This window comes from Lygodium microphyllum, chromosome 2 (genome assembly GCF_053477565.2).
Source record: "Lygodium microphyllum isolate KBCC chromosome 2, Lygodium_microphyllum_v1.1.10, whole genome shotgun sequence".
NCBI lineage: Eukaryota > Viridiplantae > Streptophyta > Polypodiopsida > Schizaeales > Lygodiaceae > Lygodium > Lygodium microphyllum.
This window is the reverse complement of record NC_141136.1, coordinates 144,474,514-144,492,748: the sequence shown is the minus strand read 5'-3', so window position 1 is coordinate 144,492,748 and position 18,235 is coordinate 144,474,514. Positions and strand designations below refer to the sequence as shown.

The following is an 18,235-nucleotide window of genomic DNA, read 5'->3' as shown; positions in this document are numbered from 1 at the left end:
TAATCTCTAGTAAGAGAAAATTTCATCAACCACTAAAATAAGTGTTAACGTTGTTGAACTCATAATTTTTTCTTTTTGTGTTCTTTTATTGTAGGATTTATAGAAAGTAGTATTAGTATTTCACTCAAAATAACTTTATTAAAAATATTTTATATTTCAAGTTATTATAACTTTCTTTGTTTGTATTTTTAGTTGTATTCAAGTTAGAATATTAATTTAAGTTATATTTATTTTATGTATACTCTTATTTAATTGATAAAATTTTATTTCATCTATTGAATTTTTTAATCAAATATACTACCACCATTTTGTTGGAATATATTTTTTCCTTTTACAGGTCCAATTTGATATAAATCTCCACATAGTAACAAATTAGCAACTTCAAAATCTTGATTCGGATTATGGTTATTTGTTTATATTTTTTAGATGACTATGTTATACATTCTTAATTCAAAGATTTCAAAATTTTATGATTTATGGGGATAAGTAATGTTAAATGTAGTGTTGTTCCACTTATATTATAAATAGCTTTTCCAATGTAAACCATTAGTAAAGTAAGTGGCAGATCAAAATCATAGTTATCTTTAAATGTATCTTTATAAAAGCTTGTTAAAGCTTCAACTAATAGCAATGATGAACTTGTGTTATGGGTTTGTTATCGACTATTTAGAAATATATTTATTAACTTATTTGGCTTATTTTGTGTTTTATAAATTACATTGTCTAATATTATACGTTATTCACTATTCATTGCTCACAACTTATTAAAATAGATATAATTATCAGATAAATGAGTTATTGGTATTTTAAATAATAGCTTTGTTTTATTCTAAGCAAATCAAAATGTCAAAAACTCTATTAAAATATCATAACTTTCAATACTATTTTATTTTATTTTATTATCTATAATTGAATTAAGTTCCTTAATTTCTTCATCTTCATAATTTTCAATCACTTTTCTATCTTTTATAAAAAAAAAATGAGTTTTCAAAAAGTGTATTACCATTAGTTGTTCATTAGAAATATTAGCATTTTTGCCCATTTTTATGTCCTTGTAATCGTTCATATTAATGAGTACTAAACAGAACATATAATATTATATGTTCTTGATAAACATTTTGTAAATATTGATAGTCATTGTATTTGGTGAATCTTATTATGTTTTATTTCTTAAATTATATAGTTTTGATTTTTTCATCTTATTTATTACTTTATATAATGCTACAAATTTAGCAAGATATATTTATTTTAAATTTTAAAGATAGTGAATACATGTATGATTAATTGATTCATATATCATATTCATAGAGTTAGGTGATAAATTTTGTAGATCTTTTTTCATTATTAAATATAAGTTCATTTTAAAATATATATTATAGTAGAAAACTTAAAGAACTAACTCATTGAGAACTCATTCTTTACTTATTAGAAAATTTCCAAGATCTTCTTATGTTTGATAAATATTATTTTTTGACATGAAATCACTGGTTATTTTTGCATGGCACAAAGAAACATTTAGTTTCATAAGTTAAAACTTCTTCATATATTAAAATATTATGCAATAAATTGTCAATTTCAATGTTAGTAATAAATATCTTGATATTATTCAGTATCATTATCATTAATACCATTTATTTGTAAAAATGGTTGTTGTATATTTCGTATTTATTCAATATCTGAAAAACTATTTTGAAAAATCCTTATTATTAAGTTTTTCAAAATAATATAATTAAATACATATAAATCTAAATACATATAAAGCAAAAATAATATATTAAAACTATAATATAAAGTATATATTTAAATACTTCAATAATAATATTTTGAAGTTATCATAAAATAAGATTTTTATTTTAAAAACCAATATAAAAATATAGATTTTTTCAACGTATATTCTTGGAACCAAATCTTTATACATGCATATATAAGTACAATTTTAAAAAATACTTTGTGCCTCTCTCTCTCTATTTCTTTGTGTTTCAACAGGAGAGAGAGAGACAAAGAGAGAGAGAGAGACAGAGAGAGAGGAATTTCAATCGTTTAAAAAGTTAATAATATTGAAATTCTATTTCTTTCTATCTCACTCTCTTCCTCTCTCTCGCTGAAACACAATCAACCAAAGAGAGAGAGAAGTATGAAATTTATAAGAAATTTAATTTAATCTTTCTCTCTCTCTCTCTCTCTCAATCAGTCTCTCTCATCGTTGAAACACAGTCGGAGAGAGAGAGAGAGAGAGAGAGAGAGAAGTATAATTTTTTATGTGTATCTCTCCTCCCCCCAAGTGTGAGTCGACGATGAAACACACACATACACACACAGATTACAAATTTTATAATTATTATAAAAATAATAACTATCTCTCTTTGTCGTTGATCATGAAAGAGAGATTTTTAAAATTTTCAAATGATAAAAACATGTCTCTCTCTCTCTCTTTCTCATCATTGTTCCTGTCTCTCTCTCTCACTCACTGTTGCATCAACGATGAGATTGAGAGGGAGAGATTAAAAACATTTCAATTAGAAAAATCATACTTTTCTCCCTCTTTCGTATCGTCGAACTGGCAATAAAACATAATCGGAGAGAGAGAGAGAGAGAGAGAGAGGGCCATTAAGAAGCAAACAATCACAAAGAGTGAATCGAGTGTTCCTCCAAGTATGGAGAGAATAAAACCATGAAGAGTTACATTCCCTAATATAAAAAATGAAAGTTTGTCTCCTAGACTCTTGTCTCTAGACTTTCAAATGTCCCATTCACCATCCTTCATTAACTTTGAGCTTGCAATTGAAGAGTATGGTCTCCTGTAAAAGAGTAGGACCAATAAGTGAGGCCTCGTTGTTTGGAAGACGGTTATCATCATGAATTGATAATCTAACGAGGCCAATGAAAGCAAAAAAGGAATAGTAAGAAAGACAAGAACACGAAACGGACTCTAGTAAAGCGGGCCAAGAACGCAGTCGTAGCGTGCGAAACCGACAGTTCCCGATCGGGGATTGATCTCGATGAAGAAGCTGGAAAGCTGGATGTTGCCGATGACGCTGTAGTTGCCGCGGGACATGCGGACGGCGACGCAGTAATGGTCGCTGTCATCGATGGGAACGGGGGTGAGGACGTTGTGAACGGGGAGGTGCATGGTGCCACCGTCTTCGAAGTGGTACGCGACGTGAGGGAATGTGTCTGGGACGCCGCCCGGGAGGTGGTAGCAGGTGGACAAGGTCAGCTGGCGTCTGTTCTTGCCGCTACCGTAATACAGCGGGAGTGCGACGGGCGAGAACCCGGCCGCCCCTGCAGCCTCCCTGAGAGCCAGCATGAAGGGCGAGTACAGCTCCCTCCTTAAATACTGTCAGAGAGAGAACTAGGGAGAGAGAAAGAGGAGAGAGAAAGACTGCAGAGGAGAGAGAAAGACTGCAGGAAGAGAGAGAAATAGAGTGACGAGGAGAGAGAAAGACTAGAATTGGAGAGAGAAAGACAGGAAAGATGAAGAAGCCATGGAAGCTTGGAGCAAGAAGGGAGAGAAAGTTTGTAATTGTATTGATATGTCAAAAAGATGTGAAAAATTACAACTTCTCTCCTTATATACCAGTGTCAGTGTGACATGGCATATTATTAACATTCTAAGTATTCCCAGCTTCTTACAATCCATCCCTTCCCAAAAGTTTTTGTCCCCAAAAACAAAACTAGAAAGAGCTAAAGAAAAGATGGATAGAACAGAGTACTACTCTGTTTTACAGCTTAACAAATAGGGAATGAGTGAAGAATTTATCATTACAAGGGCTGAATTTGAAGTACGAAAAGTGGACCCTGCTATATACATGATTTGAAGAACCTTAGAAGCCATTGGAGCCATAGAATCTTCAACAAATAGTTCCAGAAGAAAGTAGACAGCTTGCTGGAATAACAGTCCCTGCTGGACCAAATCAGCCATAACTTTTGATAGAAGTGTCCAAATGAAGTGTACCACATATCAAAACGAAGCTCTTGAAGAGTACTTTAAGCTCATGCAGATAGCTCAATTCTGAAAATGAAGTACGACAAAAACTGTTCTAAAACAGCGTGCTGTCCTGAACCAGTCTGCACCAATACTAGCTCCATAAGCAATAGGCTTCAGCCACTAATTTATCCTTCAAGTATGGATACTCATCCAATATTGAATCAGGTCTCCAAGAAGCCTCTTCAGAGGGTAAACCTCTCCATTTAATCAAATATTCCACAATAGAACGTGATCGAAGCTTCTTTTCACGCTGACCTATAACAGCCTCTGGGATGTACTGAACAATACCATCTTCATCAATAGGTGGCAGCTCATCAACTAAATCCACTGGATCACCATAATAGGGCTTGAGCTGACTAACATGGAAGACGTTATGAATCTTTGTAGAAGAGGGAAGCTCTAGTCTGTAAGCCAAATCTCCAATCCGCTTAAGGATCCTGTAAGGGCCATAGAATCTGTGGGCAAGCTTATTACTGGATCCATCTTTCAATGTAGAATACTTGGATTTGGGCACCTTCAACAAAACCAGCTCTCCTTCCTGGAACTCTAAAGGCCTCCTCTTCTCATCAGCATACATCTTCATCTGATCTTGAGCCTTCCTTAGATTCACCTTGCATTGCTGAAGAAGGGTCTGCATTCTATCCAACTCTTCCTTCCCATGAGGGTTGATCTTTTCGTTAAAAATGACTGTGGGTAGGGGCACCCTGTATCCATACAAAGCCTCAAAGGGTGAAACTCCTATGCTCGCATGAGTGGAATTATTATAAGCAAACTCAGCCAGGTGTAACCAAGAATCCCATGAGGTTTGGACATCATAGCAAAAATGGCGAAGATAAGTCTCCAACCATTTATTAACTCTCTCTGTCTGTCCATCAGTTTGGGGATGATAAGCCGTAGATGGAGCCAACTTGGTACCCATAGATGTAAATACCGCTTGCCAAAAGTTACTCATAAACTTTGAGTCCCTATCATGGACAATCACCTGCGGTAATCCATGCAATCTGAAAATATGCTCCATAAACTGGTTGGCCACCTGAGAAGCAGTAAACTGAATTTTTGTCGGGATAAAATGAGCTGCTTTGGTGAGTCTGTCAACCACCACATAAATACTATTCCACCCCTTCTTGGTAGTAGGTAAGCCAGTGATAAAGTCCATAGTAATATGAGTCCATTTACCCGTAGGAATAGGCAATGGCTGCAATAAACCTCCTGGCTTATGGGTGCTATCCTTATTTTGCTGACAAGGCATACACTTCATAACGAAGTCCTTGACATCTTTCCACAGTCCTTTCCAATAAAAGCTCTTGCTGATCCTGTCATAAGTCTTGAAAACTCCCAAGTGTCCAGCTAAAGGCGAAGAATGCATCTCCTCCATAATTTTTCGCTTGAAGGAAGAAGTAGAGGGAATAACAATCTTGCCCTTCCACCAAATAAGACCATTTTTAAGCTGGTAGTGTGAGTTTTCTTCCATGAGACCTTGCTGTAATTTCTGAAAGATTTGGCTGAATTCCTCATCTAAGAGATATGCCTCTTGTAGCTCTTCAATCCAATCACTATGTAATTCCGTCATGGCTGATACTTTGCAGGCCCACATACGAGAGAGAGAATCAGCCACTATGTTATCTTTGCCCCTTGTATGAGTGATGTCAAAGTCATAATTTTGTAATGTTGCTACCCATCGTCGTTGCTTTGGAGTAAGATTTGACTGAGTAAGGAAATACTTGAGTACGCGATGATCACTATGCACTCTGAATCGGCTGCCATATAAGTAATGGTGCCATTTCTTGATTGCATGCAGAATAGCCAACATTTCCTGATCATAAACATTCATGGCCATCTCCTTATCAGTAAGCTTACGGCTTTCAAATGCAATTACTCCATGCTCCTGAAGCAAAACAGCCCCAATGCCACGGCCACTAGCATCACATTGTATAGTAAACTCTTTAGAGAAATCCGGGCATACAAGAATAGGAGCGGAGGTAAGTAATTCCTTTAACTGGTTGAAGCTGCTATCTGCAAGAGAATCCCAAAAGAAAGCTTCTTTCTTCAACCTGTCAGTTAAAGGGGCTGCAATTGCCGCATAATGCTTTATAAATCTGCGATAGAATGAAGATAGACCAAGAAATCCTCTAAGAGAGGTAGTAGTAGTAGGTGTTGGCCAATCTTTTATGCATTGCACCTTCTTGGGATCAGCCTGTATTCCTTTTTCACTGACTATATGTCCCAAGTATTCCACTTCAGTCTGCATGAAAGAACACTTCTTCTCCTTAGCAAAAAGCCTATGATGTCTCAACACATCAAAAACCCTCCTCATATGCGACAAATGATCCTGAAAAGTCTTGCTGTAGATCAAAATGTCGTCGAAGAATACCAAGACAAACTGAAAGAGGAAAGGTTGTAGAATCTTATTCATCAAGCTTTGAAAGGTAGCTGGAGCGTTTGTAAGGCCGAATGGCATCACCAAGAAATGGTAAAGCCCACGATCAGTCCTAAAAGCAGTCTTGACCTCATCACCCTCTCTCATGCGAATCTGATGATACCCTGATCTCAAATCAATCTTCGTGAAGAATCGAGCCCCCTTAAGCTCATCAAGCAAATCATCTATCCTGGGTATAGGATACCTGTTCTTCACTGTTATCTTGTTAAGATCCCTGTAGTCAATGCACATTCTGAAAGATCCATCTTTCTTTTTGACTAACAGGACTGGGGATGCATACGGTGAAGAACTTGGTTCAATGAATCCCATTTCAAGAAGCTCTTTGATTTGCTTGGCTACTTCCTCTCGTTCACATTTTGATAGTCTGTAAGGTGGCTTATTGATCGTCTTTGAGTTGGGTTCCAAATCAATGGGGTGATCCACCGCTCTCTTAGGAGGCAATGAAGTAGGTACTTCAAATAGATCTCTGTACTCCTCAAGAAGAGCTGTCAAGGCTGGATGGTTTGCTGAATTTTTGGGCTGATCATGTGTTTCTTTGTTCAAATGCAATACAAATATCTGTGAGCGCTTCTTGTACTCTTTCTTGAGTTGTTGAATGGTGATAAGCTGAAAATCAGATTTACTAGGGATCCCCTGTAAACGGATGAGCTGTCCATTGGAGAAAAACTCCATATATAACTGTGAGAAATCCATAGTAATCCTGCCTAAGGTCATCAACCAGTCACAACCAAGTACAATATCTATGGGCCCCATTTCCAAAGTGATCAGGTTTACTTTGACTTCAAAATTTTCAGCCATCTGCAAAGAAACCTGTGGACAGATTTGTGTGCTGATTTCCTCTTCACCATTAGCCACTTGTACTCTAATGGGCTGCTGTAAGTCGGTGGGAACACAATTCAACTTGTACAAAATGGATTTATTGACAAAACTGTGGGTACTGCCACTATCTATCAGGATGAACACTGGCTTTCCACATATGCTTCCCTTCATACGAAGTGTATTAGGGTTCTTAGATCCCGTCCAAGCATCCATAGAGATAGAACAATTAGTGGCAGCAGGCAACTCATTACAAAATCCACCAGGATCAAATGGGATATCACCGCCTGGATCAAAAGGAAAAGAGTCAGATGGATCATAGAAGTACTCATGTCCACCATCATCCTCGAAATCTTCATTTTCAGCATTGATTGGGACTGCATTAACTTCATCTATGTCATTTTCAAGGTCCTCAAGAACTAGCATACTCTGAATTTTTGGCTTGGCATTTTTGTATACACACTTTGAAGCATGGTCAGGAGTATACTTTTCTCCACACTTGAAGCATAAGCCTTTGTCCTTTCTTTCCTTGTAAAGATCCATGGGAATATTTCTAGAATTTGTATTGGCTGAAGTAGACTTAGGCTTATTATCACCTTGCTTAAATTCAACCTTTGGACTGTTTGCTGTCCTGAAATTGCCTTGAAGCCTAGAAGCATTAAACGGGGGATAAGTTGGTATCCGTAAGCTCCCACTAGGCATATGGTTGCTGCCATAATTGTTACCAACTTGCCCTTGCTTTAAAACAGTCCTTGGCTGTCCATAACTTGGCTGAAATGAAGACTCTTTCCTATACTTCCTTCCAAAGCGCTCTGCAAGCTCAATAGCCTTGAAAAGTGAAGTAGGATTTTGCGCCATAACATCAGCTGACAAGGATGGTTCCAAACCATACATGAACTTGTGTAACTTGGCCTCATCACTGATGTTTTCCACATACATGGTCAAGTTGAGGAATTGGTTTGTATATTCCCTTACACTTAGGCTCCTTTGTTCCAAGTTGTACCATCTTCGTTCTAACTTCTCTTTCTCAAGAGGTGAAACAAAGACTTCAGCCATAAGTGCCTTGAAAGCTTCCCAATTCTCAATAAGTACATTCTCTTTCTTGATATACCTCCACCAAGTGTGAGCAAATCCTTCTAAGTGGAGGGAGGCAAAATGTATCTTCATATCATCAGTTTTAGGAAATATGTCGAAATAAGACTCCATCTTAGAAGTCCATTCCTCTAATTCTGATGGTGAAGATGACTGGCCATTGAATTTGGATAAAACAATTTTATCCTTGAATTCTCTATCATGGAAAGGTTGCTGTCCCAAAACTGGCTGATCGGAATTTCTAAGTACAGAACCCCCAAAATGAGATTGAAATCTTCCAACAGGTGGCTGAGAATTACCCTGTAATCTTCCTGTTGGTAAAGCACCCCTAGAATGCTGAGTATGCAGTCCAAAAGCTTGAGTATTGGCGCCGTTCAAACTGCCCAAATAGTCATCATGCCTTTGTGAAGCTTCTCCCACTTCATATTGACTATTGGGTATGCCTCTTCTTCCTATTATCCCATCCCCATAACCATTTTGGTTGGATGGCTGAAGTGGAACTGAGGGGTCACTATTTGAACAAGCCTTCTCATTTGCTTCTTTTGATCCCTTTTGTGACTGCATGAGTTGAGAAAATTGTGCCATAAGTTGGGCATTAGATTCTACCAACTTATCAATGGAAGCATTGGTTCTGTTAGTTGATTCCATCATCTTCTCAACAGTAGACTTCGTTTGATCAAATGATAAAATCATATGCTCCATTGTTGACAAAATAGTCTCATGACGTTCCTTATGTCTTAGTTCATGGGCACACAAAGCGTCATTGAGAATACTAATCTCTCCTTGTTGAGGCTCTTCAGGGTTCTCTTGAAGTGTGCTTTCCATCATAGAATCCCTGATTTGCTGTGCATAGTCCTCCTGGACCTTATTTTTGCCTTTATGCCCTGCCATACTAGTGCAGTCCTGCAGTACCCCTTGTCAGTAAAACGGCTATAACTTTGGCTAGAAAACTCCGATTGCAAAACTTTTTTGTGCGAATCGAAGCTTACAATTCCCTCTTCGAGATGAGCTATAGCACGCTATAACAGGTTTAGGACAGAAAATTCTGTAACTGACTTTCAGAGTCTGAACTGTCCAGTCCTGCACCCTGTTTAGACCTGTAAGTGCCCTGTTTTGACCCTGTAATGCAAGAAAGTAACCTCCAAAGGCTACCAAACCCTGCAAAGGGGTATATAGGACCTGTGGGTACCCTGTAGTACCTGCACCTGTACTTCAGTATCAAAAGGTGTACCTGTATCCACCTGTAAATACCCTGTGGGTAACCTGAAAATGCCCTGTTTTACCCTGTTTTACTCCAATAGGTACTTGAGTCGTTGGAAAGTCTTCAATCTTCAATTCTCCACTCGCTGTACCTGTGTGAGGGATAAAACGGCAGGACGGGCTCCCTACACGGGCTCCGAATCACCGGGAGGTGGGCAAAGTTCCCCCCGGGTCGGTTGGTTGCACCCCTTCGGGATCTTCGATAGTGAGGGAGGGTCACCTCTCTTTTGTCCCACTATCTCCCCCGGCATCCACCTTTTTCCTCGGTGGGAATATCAACATGGCAGAGGCTAGTGTACTAAGCAATCAGCATGATATGCATTTGGAAAATATTCATTCAGCCTTTCATGAGATGCAATTGATTGAGATAAAAGAACTTGAGATGGAAGAAGGGTTTTACCTATGCAATTCAGTGACTCACTGATTGCTAGTACTTACCCTTTACAATTTTCCAATTTAGGCAAAAGAGAATCAACCAATCAATTGGATTAGAGTAAGCAAAGGAATCAATGAATGTATTCAGTCCATAGGATTCAAATGTTATGCTGAAATCTCAGATTAAGGCCCTTCATTCACTGATTGAAGCTAATATGCATTAGACAAGCATTGCATTCATGAATAGATGAATTCAAGCAAAGGTTGGCTGAGAATTTGATGAAAATGTTCAATTCTTTAATCTCTCAGTCAAATGGCTTAAGCTCAGCAATTGGATTGATGAGAGAGATTAAAAATTGAAGAGAAATACCTTGACATGGCTGAAAATAACTTGCCAAATGCTTGATAGGGCTCCCGGTTGTCCAATGTTAGCAAAATAATCCAAGAAGCTTGCTTATCTGATGGTAGAGACCAATCTTGAGGCTTCAAATGCTTGAAATTGAAGCATTAAACCCGTTTCCCCCAAATTTTTGCTCCATTGAAGCTCTTGATCTTCAATCTTAAGCCATCCCGTGCTTAATCCTTGCAATTTGTTGAAGAATCCTTGCTGAAATGATTCCACGGGCCAAAAGGATGAAGAATCTTCAAGAAATTGTCAAGAAATGGAAGCTTGGGCTGAAGCTTTCATGGCTGCCCATGGACTGTTCATGTAAAGTTCAAGAGATGCTGAAGAATCATGAAAGGGAGCTGAATCCTCCCTTGTTTGCTGAAGATTTTACTTGCCAAGGGATCAGGGAGAGTGCCAAGGGCTGATGAGGAAGCAACCTGAGCAGGATGCAGGCTGGAATCAGCCCGAAAATTGCGCCGCAATTTTCGGGGCTGTTTCCTGCTCCATGGCTGAGGCAACACTGAGCAACCTTGTGCTCATTCTGAAGGTCTTGATCTGGGGAAACTATTCCAAGTAATGGTTGGCCAAGAAACTCAGGGGTTTGAGAGAGATGAAGTGATCTTTAGGGCTGATCTTCCATGAAACCTGCAGGAAACTCCAGGAAAGGGGAAAGAGAAACCCCTCTTTTGAAAGTAACCACAGTTTGTTCTCAAACTAAGCCCGGTTAACCATCCTTTACCCTAGTTACCTCCATTTTTGCATAAAATTTGATGACGTCCAGCCATTTAAGCCTTTACCCGCCATATCTGACCTTGAATAACTCCAGATGTAGTCATTGCTAACTGTAGTTGTCCTGCAGCACTCCACTAGTCACTGTCTTGTACCATTTTTGTCTGAAATTGGTTTTGAAATAGGAAAATAGGAGTGAAAATGGAAGAAAATAATGGATCAAAGACTGAAGCTCTGATACCACTTGTCAGAGAGAGAACTAGGGAGAGAGAAAGAGGAGAGAGAAAGACTGCAGAGGAGAGAGAAAGACTGCAGGAAGAGAGAGAAATAGAGTGACGAGGAGAGAGAAAGACTAGAATTGGAGAGAGAAAGACAGGAAAGATGAAGAAGCCATGGAAGCTTGGAGCAAGAAGGGAGAGAAAGTTTGTAATTGTATTGATATGTCAAAAAGATGTGAAAAATTACAACTTCTCTCCTTATATACCAGTGTCAGTGTGACATGGCATATTATTAACATTCTAAGTATTCCCAGCTTCTTACAAATACGTGAAGGTAAGCCCCGTGTCTAGCAGCGTCCCGACCTCCCAGCGAGAAGTCTGATTCTGGCCGTAATAGAACTCCGCCTCGAAATACCCAATAGCTAGATTCATCCACTTCCCACCAATGCTTATCGCGTTCATCGGGACGTAGTAGCCTGCCGTCTGCATCCGCGGTCCCGGCCTCAGTTTCATCTGCATGTATGACATCTTCTGCGGCAGCCGGCCGCGCCCGAACCCTAAGAACCCCTCATCTTCATAGTACCTACTCGGCAGGCAGAAGTAAAACTCACTGTTGTTCAGCTGCTGCGGGAAGCTCATGTGGCGATGGCCCAGGCCCAGGATCCCGCCTTCCTTGTACCCGCTACCTTTGTGCGTGCAGCCGAAGGTGACGTTCTCCACGACGGTGCCGTCAGTGAAGGTGAAGGTATCCTGAGCATACGCCACCTGGAATATTCTCTTCTCCAGGTCCTCGTCAAGGTATTTTATTGTGTTGAGGCGGCAGGAATCGGTGGGATCGTCGCACGCGAGTTGGACGTCCGAGGAGAGGGATTTCCGGCATATGTCGGAGCTGCAGAGGATGGGCTGGTAGGTGCTAGAATTCTTGGGGTCCCAGAGCGGGTCCTGTTGGGCGAAGCATTTTGCGCAGGGGAGGCATTGCAACCATGTCGTCTCGCTGCTTATGTCGACCAAGAAAGAGTTAACGCTGGCCGGCGCCTGGCCCATCTTCGGGCTCCCGACTGTTATTTGGATGAAGAATTCGCCGCTAACCATCTCCCCAGGACGAAGGTCAACAGAGAAGGTCGTGTTGAAATTCTCACCCGTCTGCTCCCGCTTCGCCAATAGAGTATTGCGATCCCAAACTGCCATTCTCGCATCGTCCCTCCTCACCATCCCATCCCAGAGCTCATGGCTCGCAGTTGCGTTTCGAGGCCGGAAAGGAGACGACAGATGGTCTCTGTGCAGCAGCTTGGTCGTGAACGCCCGCATCTCATTGTTGACAGTCTGATTACCTTGCTCTGCTCTGACGCTGGCCTGCGCCACGCACCAGTTACCGTCAAGGGGGAGGATCAGTACAGCGCCTTGATACGCAATGAGTGCCACAAATCTCACGAACGCAAAAATTAGGTTCTTCATGACGGATATGTCAATCGGTCTGCAATATCACCAATCACTGTGCTCTATATACACCGACCGAGTCGCCTGCTGCCTTGCTTCCAAGTAGGCTTGTTCCATGTGCGAAGGGACAATCAGTTCGTATATGAAAATCTTCAGTATTGCCCATTTAATGTTATGTTCAATGCCTATGTGAAACCAGGAAATTAAATCTCCTACATACAGCTTGAGCCTTGGAGTCAAGAGTTCGTAAATAAGAAATGTTAGATTCGTGGTACGGCAAAAAGGGTCGGGATGTAAAACCGTCCTTAGAGTAAGGATTCAGGAACCCTATGCTTTGTCACCCGCTAACGAGGAACCCTAAATGCTTTGTCACCCATTAACGAGTATTCTCTTTCCATTTCTAAGAAGGATGTCGGGCGCAAAGCTTTTCCACATGTACCCATTATGCTAACTTTGTGCCTCTAAGACCATTATATCTTTAAAATTTAATTTTAAGCTTGGGAGTTGTTAGAAATTAGTTTACATTAAAGAGAAGTGGTAAATGATGCTCCCTATGAATTTTAATAGGGTTAGTGTTAAGTGCAAGATAACAAAACTAGCTACATTTTAATACTATCATGAAAATTAAGACAAATAAAACAAGACATTTGAATATTCAAAGAAAAAAAGAAACAACATAGACTCAAATATCTCAAAAATTTCATTGATCTAGAGGTTTGTGGCATGCCATTCTAACATAAGGAATTCACTAAACTAGAAATCAAGAACCAAATACAAATTGAGGACCAAAATAGATATTATGAGAAAGATTAGAAAATAAGGAATAGTTTTGGAGCATGCTCTTTGGCAAACATACTTTAATTGGCAATAAATATCAAACTCCTTTCAGGGGTTATACAAATTCACTTCACTTTCTCAATAATATATCACATTATCTGTACACATTTAGAAAAAGCTTAATATAGGTATGTCCAAAAAATGGCAAAACACCATGGTTTGTGTAAAGCATCAAACTATGTAAATTCAAATTCTTTTTATCATCCCCCCCTTCACTTCTTTTAGAGGGATATTCCTATCAAAATCTCTCTAGAAAATTCTTACTTATTGGAGAAAGGATATTCAATTTGTAGCTCACTCTCAAAGATCAGGAGAGGTTAAGAGTGTTATTGACAAAGAGACCATGACTGAGAAGAGACAAGACCAACATATCATTGTATCTAAATGACACCATCAACTTGGTAATGACTCGATTTAATTAGAGAAGAGTACAACCAAGGTGATAGCATAGATTGTAATATACTTGACTTCCTTGAGTACACAAATAAATTTTTACAATATGCGTGTTGTTGCATGAAGAAAAATTCACGAGGAGAGACATGTCTTGGGGTCCTCACCTTGTGCATGGGCACATGGATTAAAGCTCACTTAGTTGGATGGGTCAGTTGGTTGGCAAATACATGCCTTATAAAGTGCTCACACAAGGCATAGGGAGAGATTGCACCCAATTTGTCTTTTTGTCTCATGTCATGCAAATTCTATTTTCCTTTTATGAAGGTTTTGTAGAGTTCTTTGTTCTTGGGGACCTTCCAGCATTCGTTATACACACTTAGGGCATTCGACCTGCCCACTAATGGTGTCAGAGCGAACATGAGATCAAGAGCTTCCAATCGCTTACCATCTTGCACGAAGGTGGAGCTCTTGGAATGAATGGGGTCTACATCTTGTTTTGTGACGAACTAACAATACATGCATGTTCTTGACGGTGAAGAACCCCTTGCTATATCCTCCAATCGCGAAGGACCTCTCCTAGGAAGCGGAGGACCACTTTTGAAGTTCCTTTGCAAGTCGTTTTTGTTAGCAAAGAAACAGACAAGTAGCTTTATGAAGTTTGAGGTTAGAAGCTTGGGAAGCTTAAAGAGGACTTAAGCTCCCCAAAATTTTACGATTCATGGCAAAAGGATGAACTCATCAATGTCGAAATCGTCAAGAAGATGTTGCCGTCTTGCACTAATCCACGAATTAGTTAAGCTTTTTCTTTAAAGCTTAAAGTTAGTAAGCTTAACTAAAGCTTCAAGTCAATTATCAATCTCCTATCTAGCAGTTGGCCACACTGCGGTAATTCCTGCACCAGTTTTGAAGTTCCTGTACGCTCCTATTCCCACTTGTAACTTGGCAAAGCTGATTCACAACAAAAGATTGTCACACACAGTTTATGCGAAAGACTTTTTCACTTGGAAGAAGAAAACACGTTATCAATTGTTGTATCCAAGAAAAGCAAGATCGTAAAAGCAAAGGCGTATGAATAAACAAAGCAAGCTCATGGCCATCTTCTTCACACGTGACTAGAAGACAAGTGACAAATCTTCATCAAATCTTGGATCATAACATGGACGATTCTATGGGTAAAGGCGATTTGCCAAAGTCGACTATGGACCAGAAATTGGATCTAATCATGATGCAACTTCAAGAAGAGTGAAGGGCACGTCAAAACTTGCAAGCACAATTGCCTACAGTTCGACAATCCACTGTCAATCAAGACGGAGCACAACCTGAAGATGTTATTTCACGTACTATTGATGTGACACTGAATGCATATGCTCTTAGAAAATAGGCCAAGATAAGTAAAAGAAATTTCAAATTCCGTTCTTTTAATGGGCAACATGATGGCAAAATTTTTCTTGCTTTCATTAGTCAGTTTGATGACTACTTTCATGAAGTGCATTATGTTGAAAAAGATAAACTTAAATGCGTCACTAACTATCTAGCAGACAAAGCATCATTATGGTGGACTGTTGTCCGCAAGAGTGTTGATTATCCCTCTACTTGGGAAGCCTTTCAAAAGAAATTTTTATAGAATTTCCATCCATTTCAATTCTATGAGAAAGCTATTAAACAATGGGATCTCCTGCAACAAAAAGATTGTGAATCCATCTTGCAATACATTGAGCATTTCTGGAGTGCCTTACTTTAACTTTGAATGCTTGAAGATGTTCTTGAGGTTACCCACAAGTGCAATTATATGTCCGATTTTCTTGGTCACTTCTATGCAGAAGTGAATATCTTCAAGCCAAAGACTTTGGAGGATGCGATTTCTTTAGCGCATGATACCGAGAATAAAATTCGTGAATGAGAAAAGAGACTACAATATTTTTCTGTTAATGGTAACTTTGGTACAAAGCAATTCAATTCTAACTTCCGAAGATTCAATCAAAGTTGCTTTGCTCCTGTTTCTTTCCATAAACCCTTGAATCAACCGCCTACTTTACCATCAACTGCTAATTCAAAGCCTAAGCCTTCTCTCTAACCAAATCCCAATATATCCAAACTTCTAGCCCTTAGCAACAATGTCTCCAAAGCAAAGCCTATGGTTTGCTACAAATGTCATTAGCCTAGACACTTAGCAGGGAGCTGTTAGTCCAAGAAGCAAGCTCTTCAAATCAATCACTTGGGAGCAATTGATGATGAGGACCATGAAGATATGCCAGACTTCACTGAAGATGATGATGATATAGACTATGCTTCAGATACTTTACCAGGTATACCAAATCCTCATTCATTATTATTAACAATGAAACGTTTTGTGCACGGTCAAAAAAAGATTGTTTTGCATGATAATGGTAGCACACATGATTTTATTTCTGCAAAGTTAGTAAAAGAATTAAATTTATCTAATGTTCCAACTTATTATTCCATAAAGGCTGCATTCTTAGGCGCTAGATACAATGGTATACAAGAAGTACATTATTTAGAGATTAAAATCGGTGATTATGTTGAGTGTAGAAATTTCTTGGTTGTACATTTGCTAGCTAGTGATATTATTTTAGGAATGCCTTGGCATCACAAATATAATCCTAACATAGATTATTTCACACATTCTATGAAAATTTATCCTAATGGAAACCAAATCACATTATATGGATTGTACACCTTTGATTATTTTCCACTGCTTAGTCATACACATGCTAAATGTACGTTGAGAAAATGTAGTTTATCATATTTAGTATGGATGAATGAAATGAAGCTACGAAAGAAGATATGACAAAGGAAGCAACTAAGCGCCAAATGCATCTTAGGCATGCAGTATAATTTCTTTCACAATTTAAAGATTGTTTTGCTACATGATTTACCACCTACACGTCCTAAAGACCATAAAATAGATTTAATCCCAAGTTCTCAATCACCATGTAAAGCACCTTATAGAGACAATTAGATTGAACAAAAAGAAATCCAAACACAAGTTGTAAATAATACATTATGTTCAATATTTCTCCTTTTGGTGTACATGCCCTATTAGTGAGAAGAAAAATAATACCTATAGGATGTACATTGACTATCGTTCCCTCAACAAAATCATTGTTAAGAATCAATATTCTATTTTTAGGGTAGACAACCTCATCGATAAACTACAATAAGCTAGTATTTTTAGCAAGATAGATCTCAAATCTAGATATCATCAAGTACGCTTGGATATACTTCACATTTTTAAGACTACATTTAGAACTCAATTTGGTCATTATGAATTTCTTGTTATGCCTTTCGGTTTGACCAATGCACTAGCTACATTCAATCATATGATGAATCATATATTTTTGAAGTATCAGAATTGTGCGATTGTTTTCTTTGATGATATTTTGATTTTCAGTAAGAATGAGAATGAGCATTGTGAACATCTATCTTTAGTTTTCAAATTGTTGAAAGAGAATCAATTGTATTTTAACCTTGACAAGAGCGAATTTTTCCAAACCCAGATTGAACACTTAGGTCACATTATTTCTTCTTATGGTATTCCTGTTGATCCTAAAAAGATCGAGGCAATTTTGAATTAGCCAATCCCTAAAAATGTGCATGAGCTATATTCTTTCTTAGGTCTTACCACCTTTATAGAAAATTTGTGAGAATTTTTTTATTGCTTGCATTACCTTTGATGAAATTGTTAAAGAAAGGTGTTGTGTATTATTGGTCGAACAACCAACAAAAGCCTTTTGATTTGTTGAAACATGCTTTAACATATGCACCTGTTTTGCAATTACCTGATTTTAGTTGACCATTCTTCCTAGTAGTCACTGATGCTAGCAGATCAAGAATAGGAGTAGTTCTCATGCACAATTCACATCCCATAGCCTATTCTAGTTGCAATCTTAAACCCTGTGAACTGAAGTATTTCACCTATGATAAAGAATTGTTAGATATAGTTCAAGCTTTATGTCAATGAAAACACTATCTAATGGGATCCAAATTTATGATTAAAACTGACTAGCAAAGTATCAAGCATCTCCTTAGTTAGCCACAAATATCTAGCCGTTATATTAAATGGGCTATTTTCATTCAAAGTTCTTATCCACTTATCCAATATCAGCTAGGAAGAGAAAATGTTGTTGCCAATGCATTGAGTAAAAGACCAAGTATCCATAATATTTTCGTTCTATCTTTTAATTTCCTTACTCCTATGAAGGATACCTATGACCATGACCCCAGTTTTCAAGCTGATTGAAAAA

The 18,235-nt window shown here is 38.4% G+C and overlaps 1 protein-coding gene across 1 annotated transcript; it reads right to left on the bottom strand.

Moving 5' to 3' along the window:
* Window positions 1–11,621: 11,621 nt before the first annotated feature.
* On the bottom strand, window positions 11,622–12,758 carry LOC148040430 (protein ASPARTIC PROTEASE IN GUARD CELL 2-like). The gene has a single exon (XM_087663904.1). The coding sequence runs from the start codon at window positions 12,756–12,758 to the stop codon at window positions 11,622–11,624; it is 1,137 nt and encodes a 378-aa protein (XP_087520030.1).
* Between the last annotated feature and the right edge of the window lie 5,477 nt (window positions 12,759–18,235).

Coding starts and splice junctions, on each gene's coding strand:
- LOC148040430 (XM_087663904.1), bottom strand. CDS start 12,758: ATGAAGAACCTAATTTTTGCGTTCGTGAGATTTGTGGCACTCATTGCG.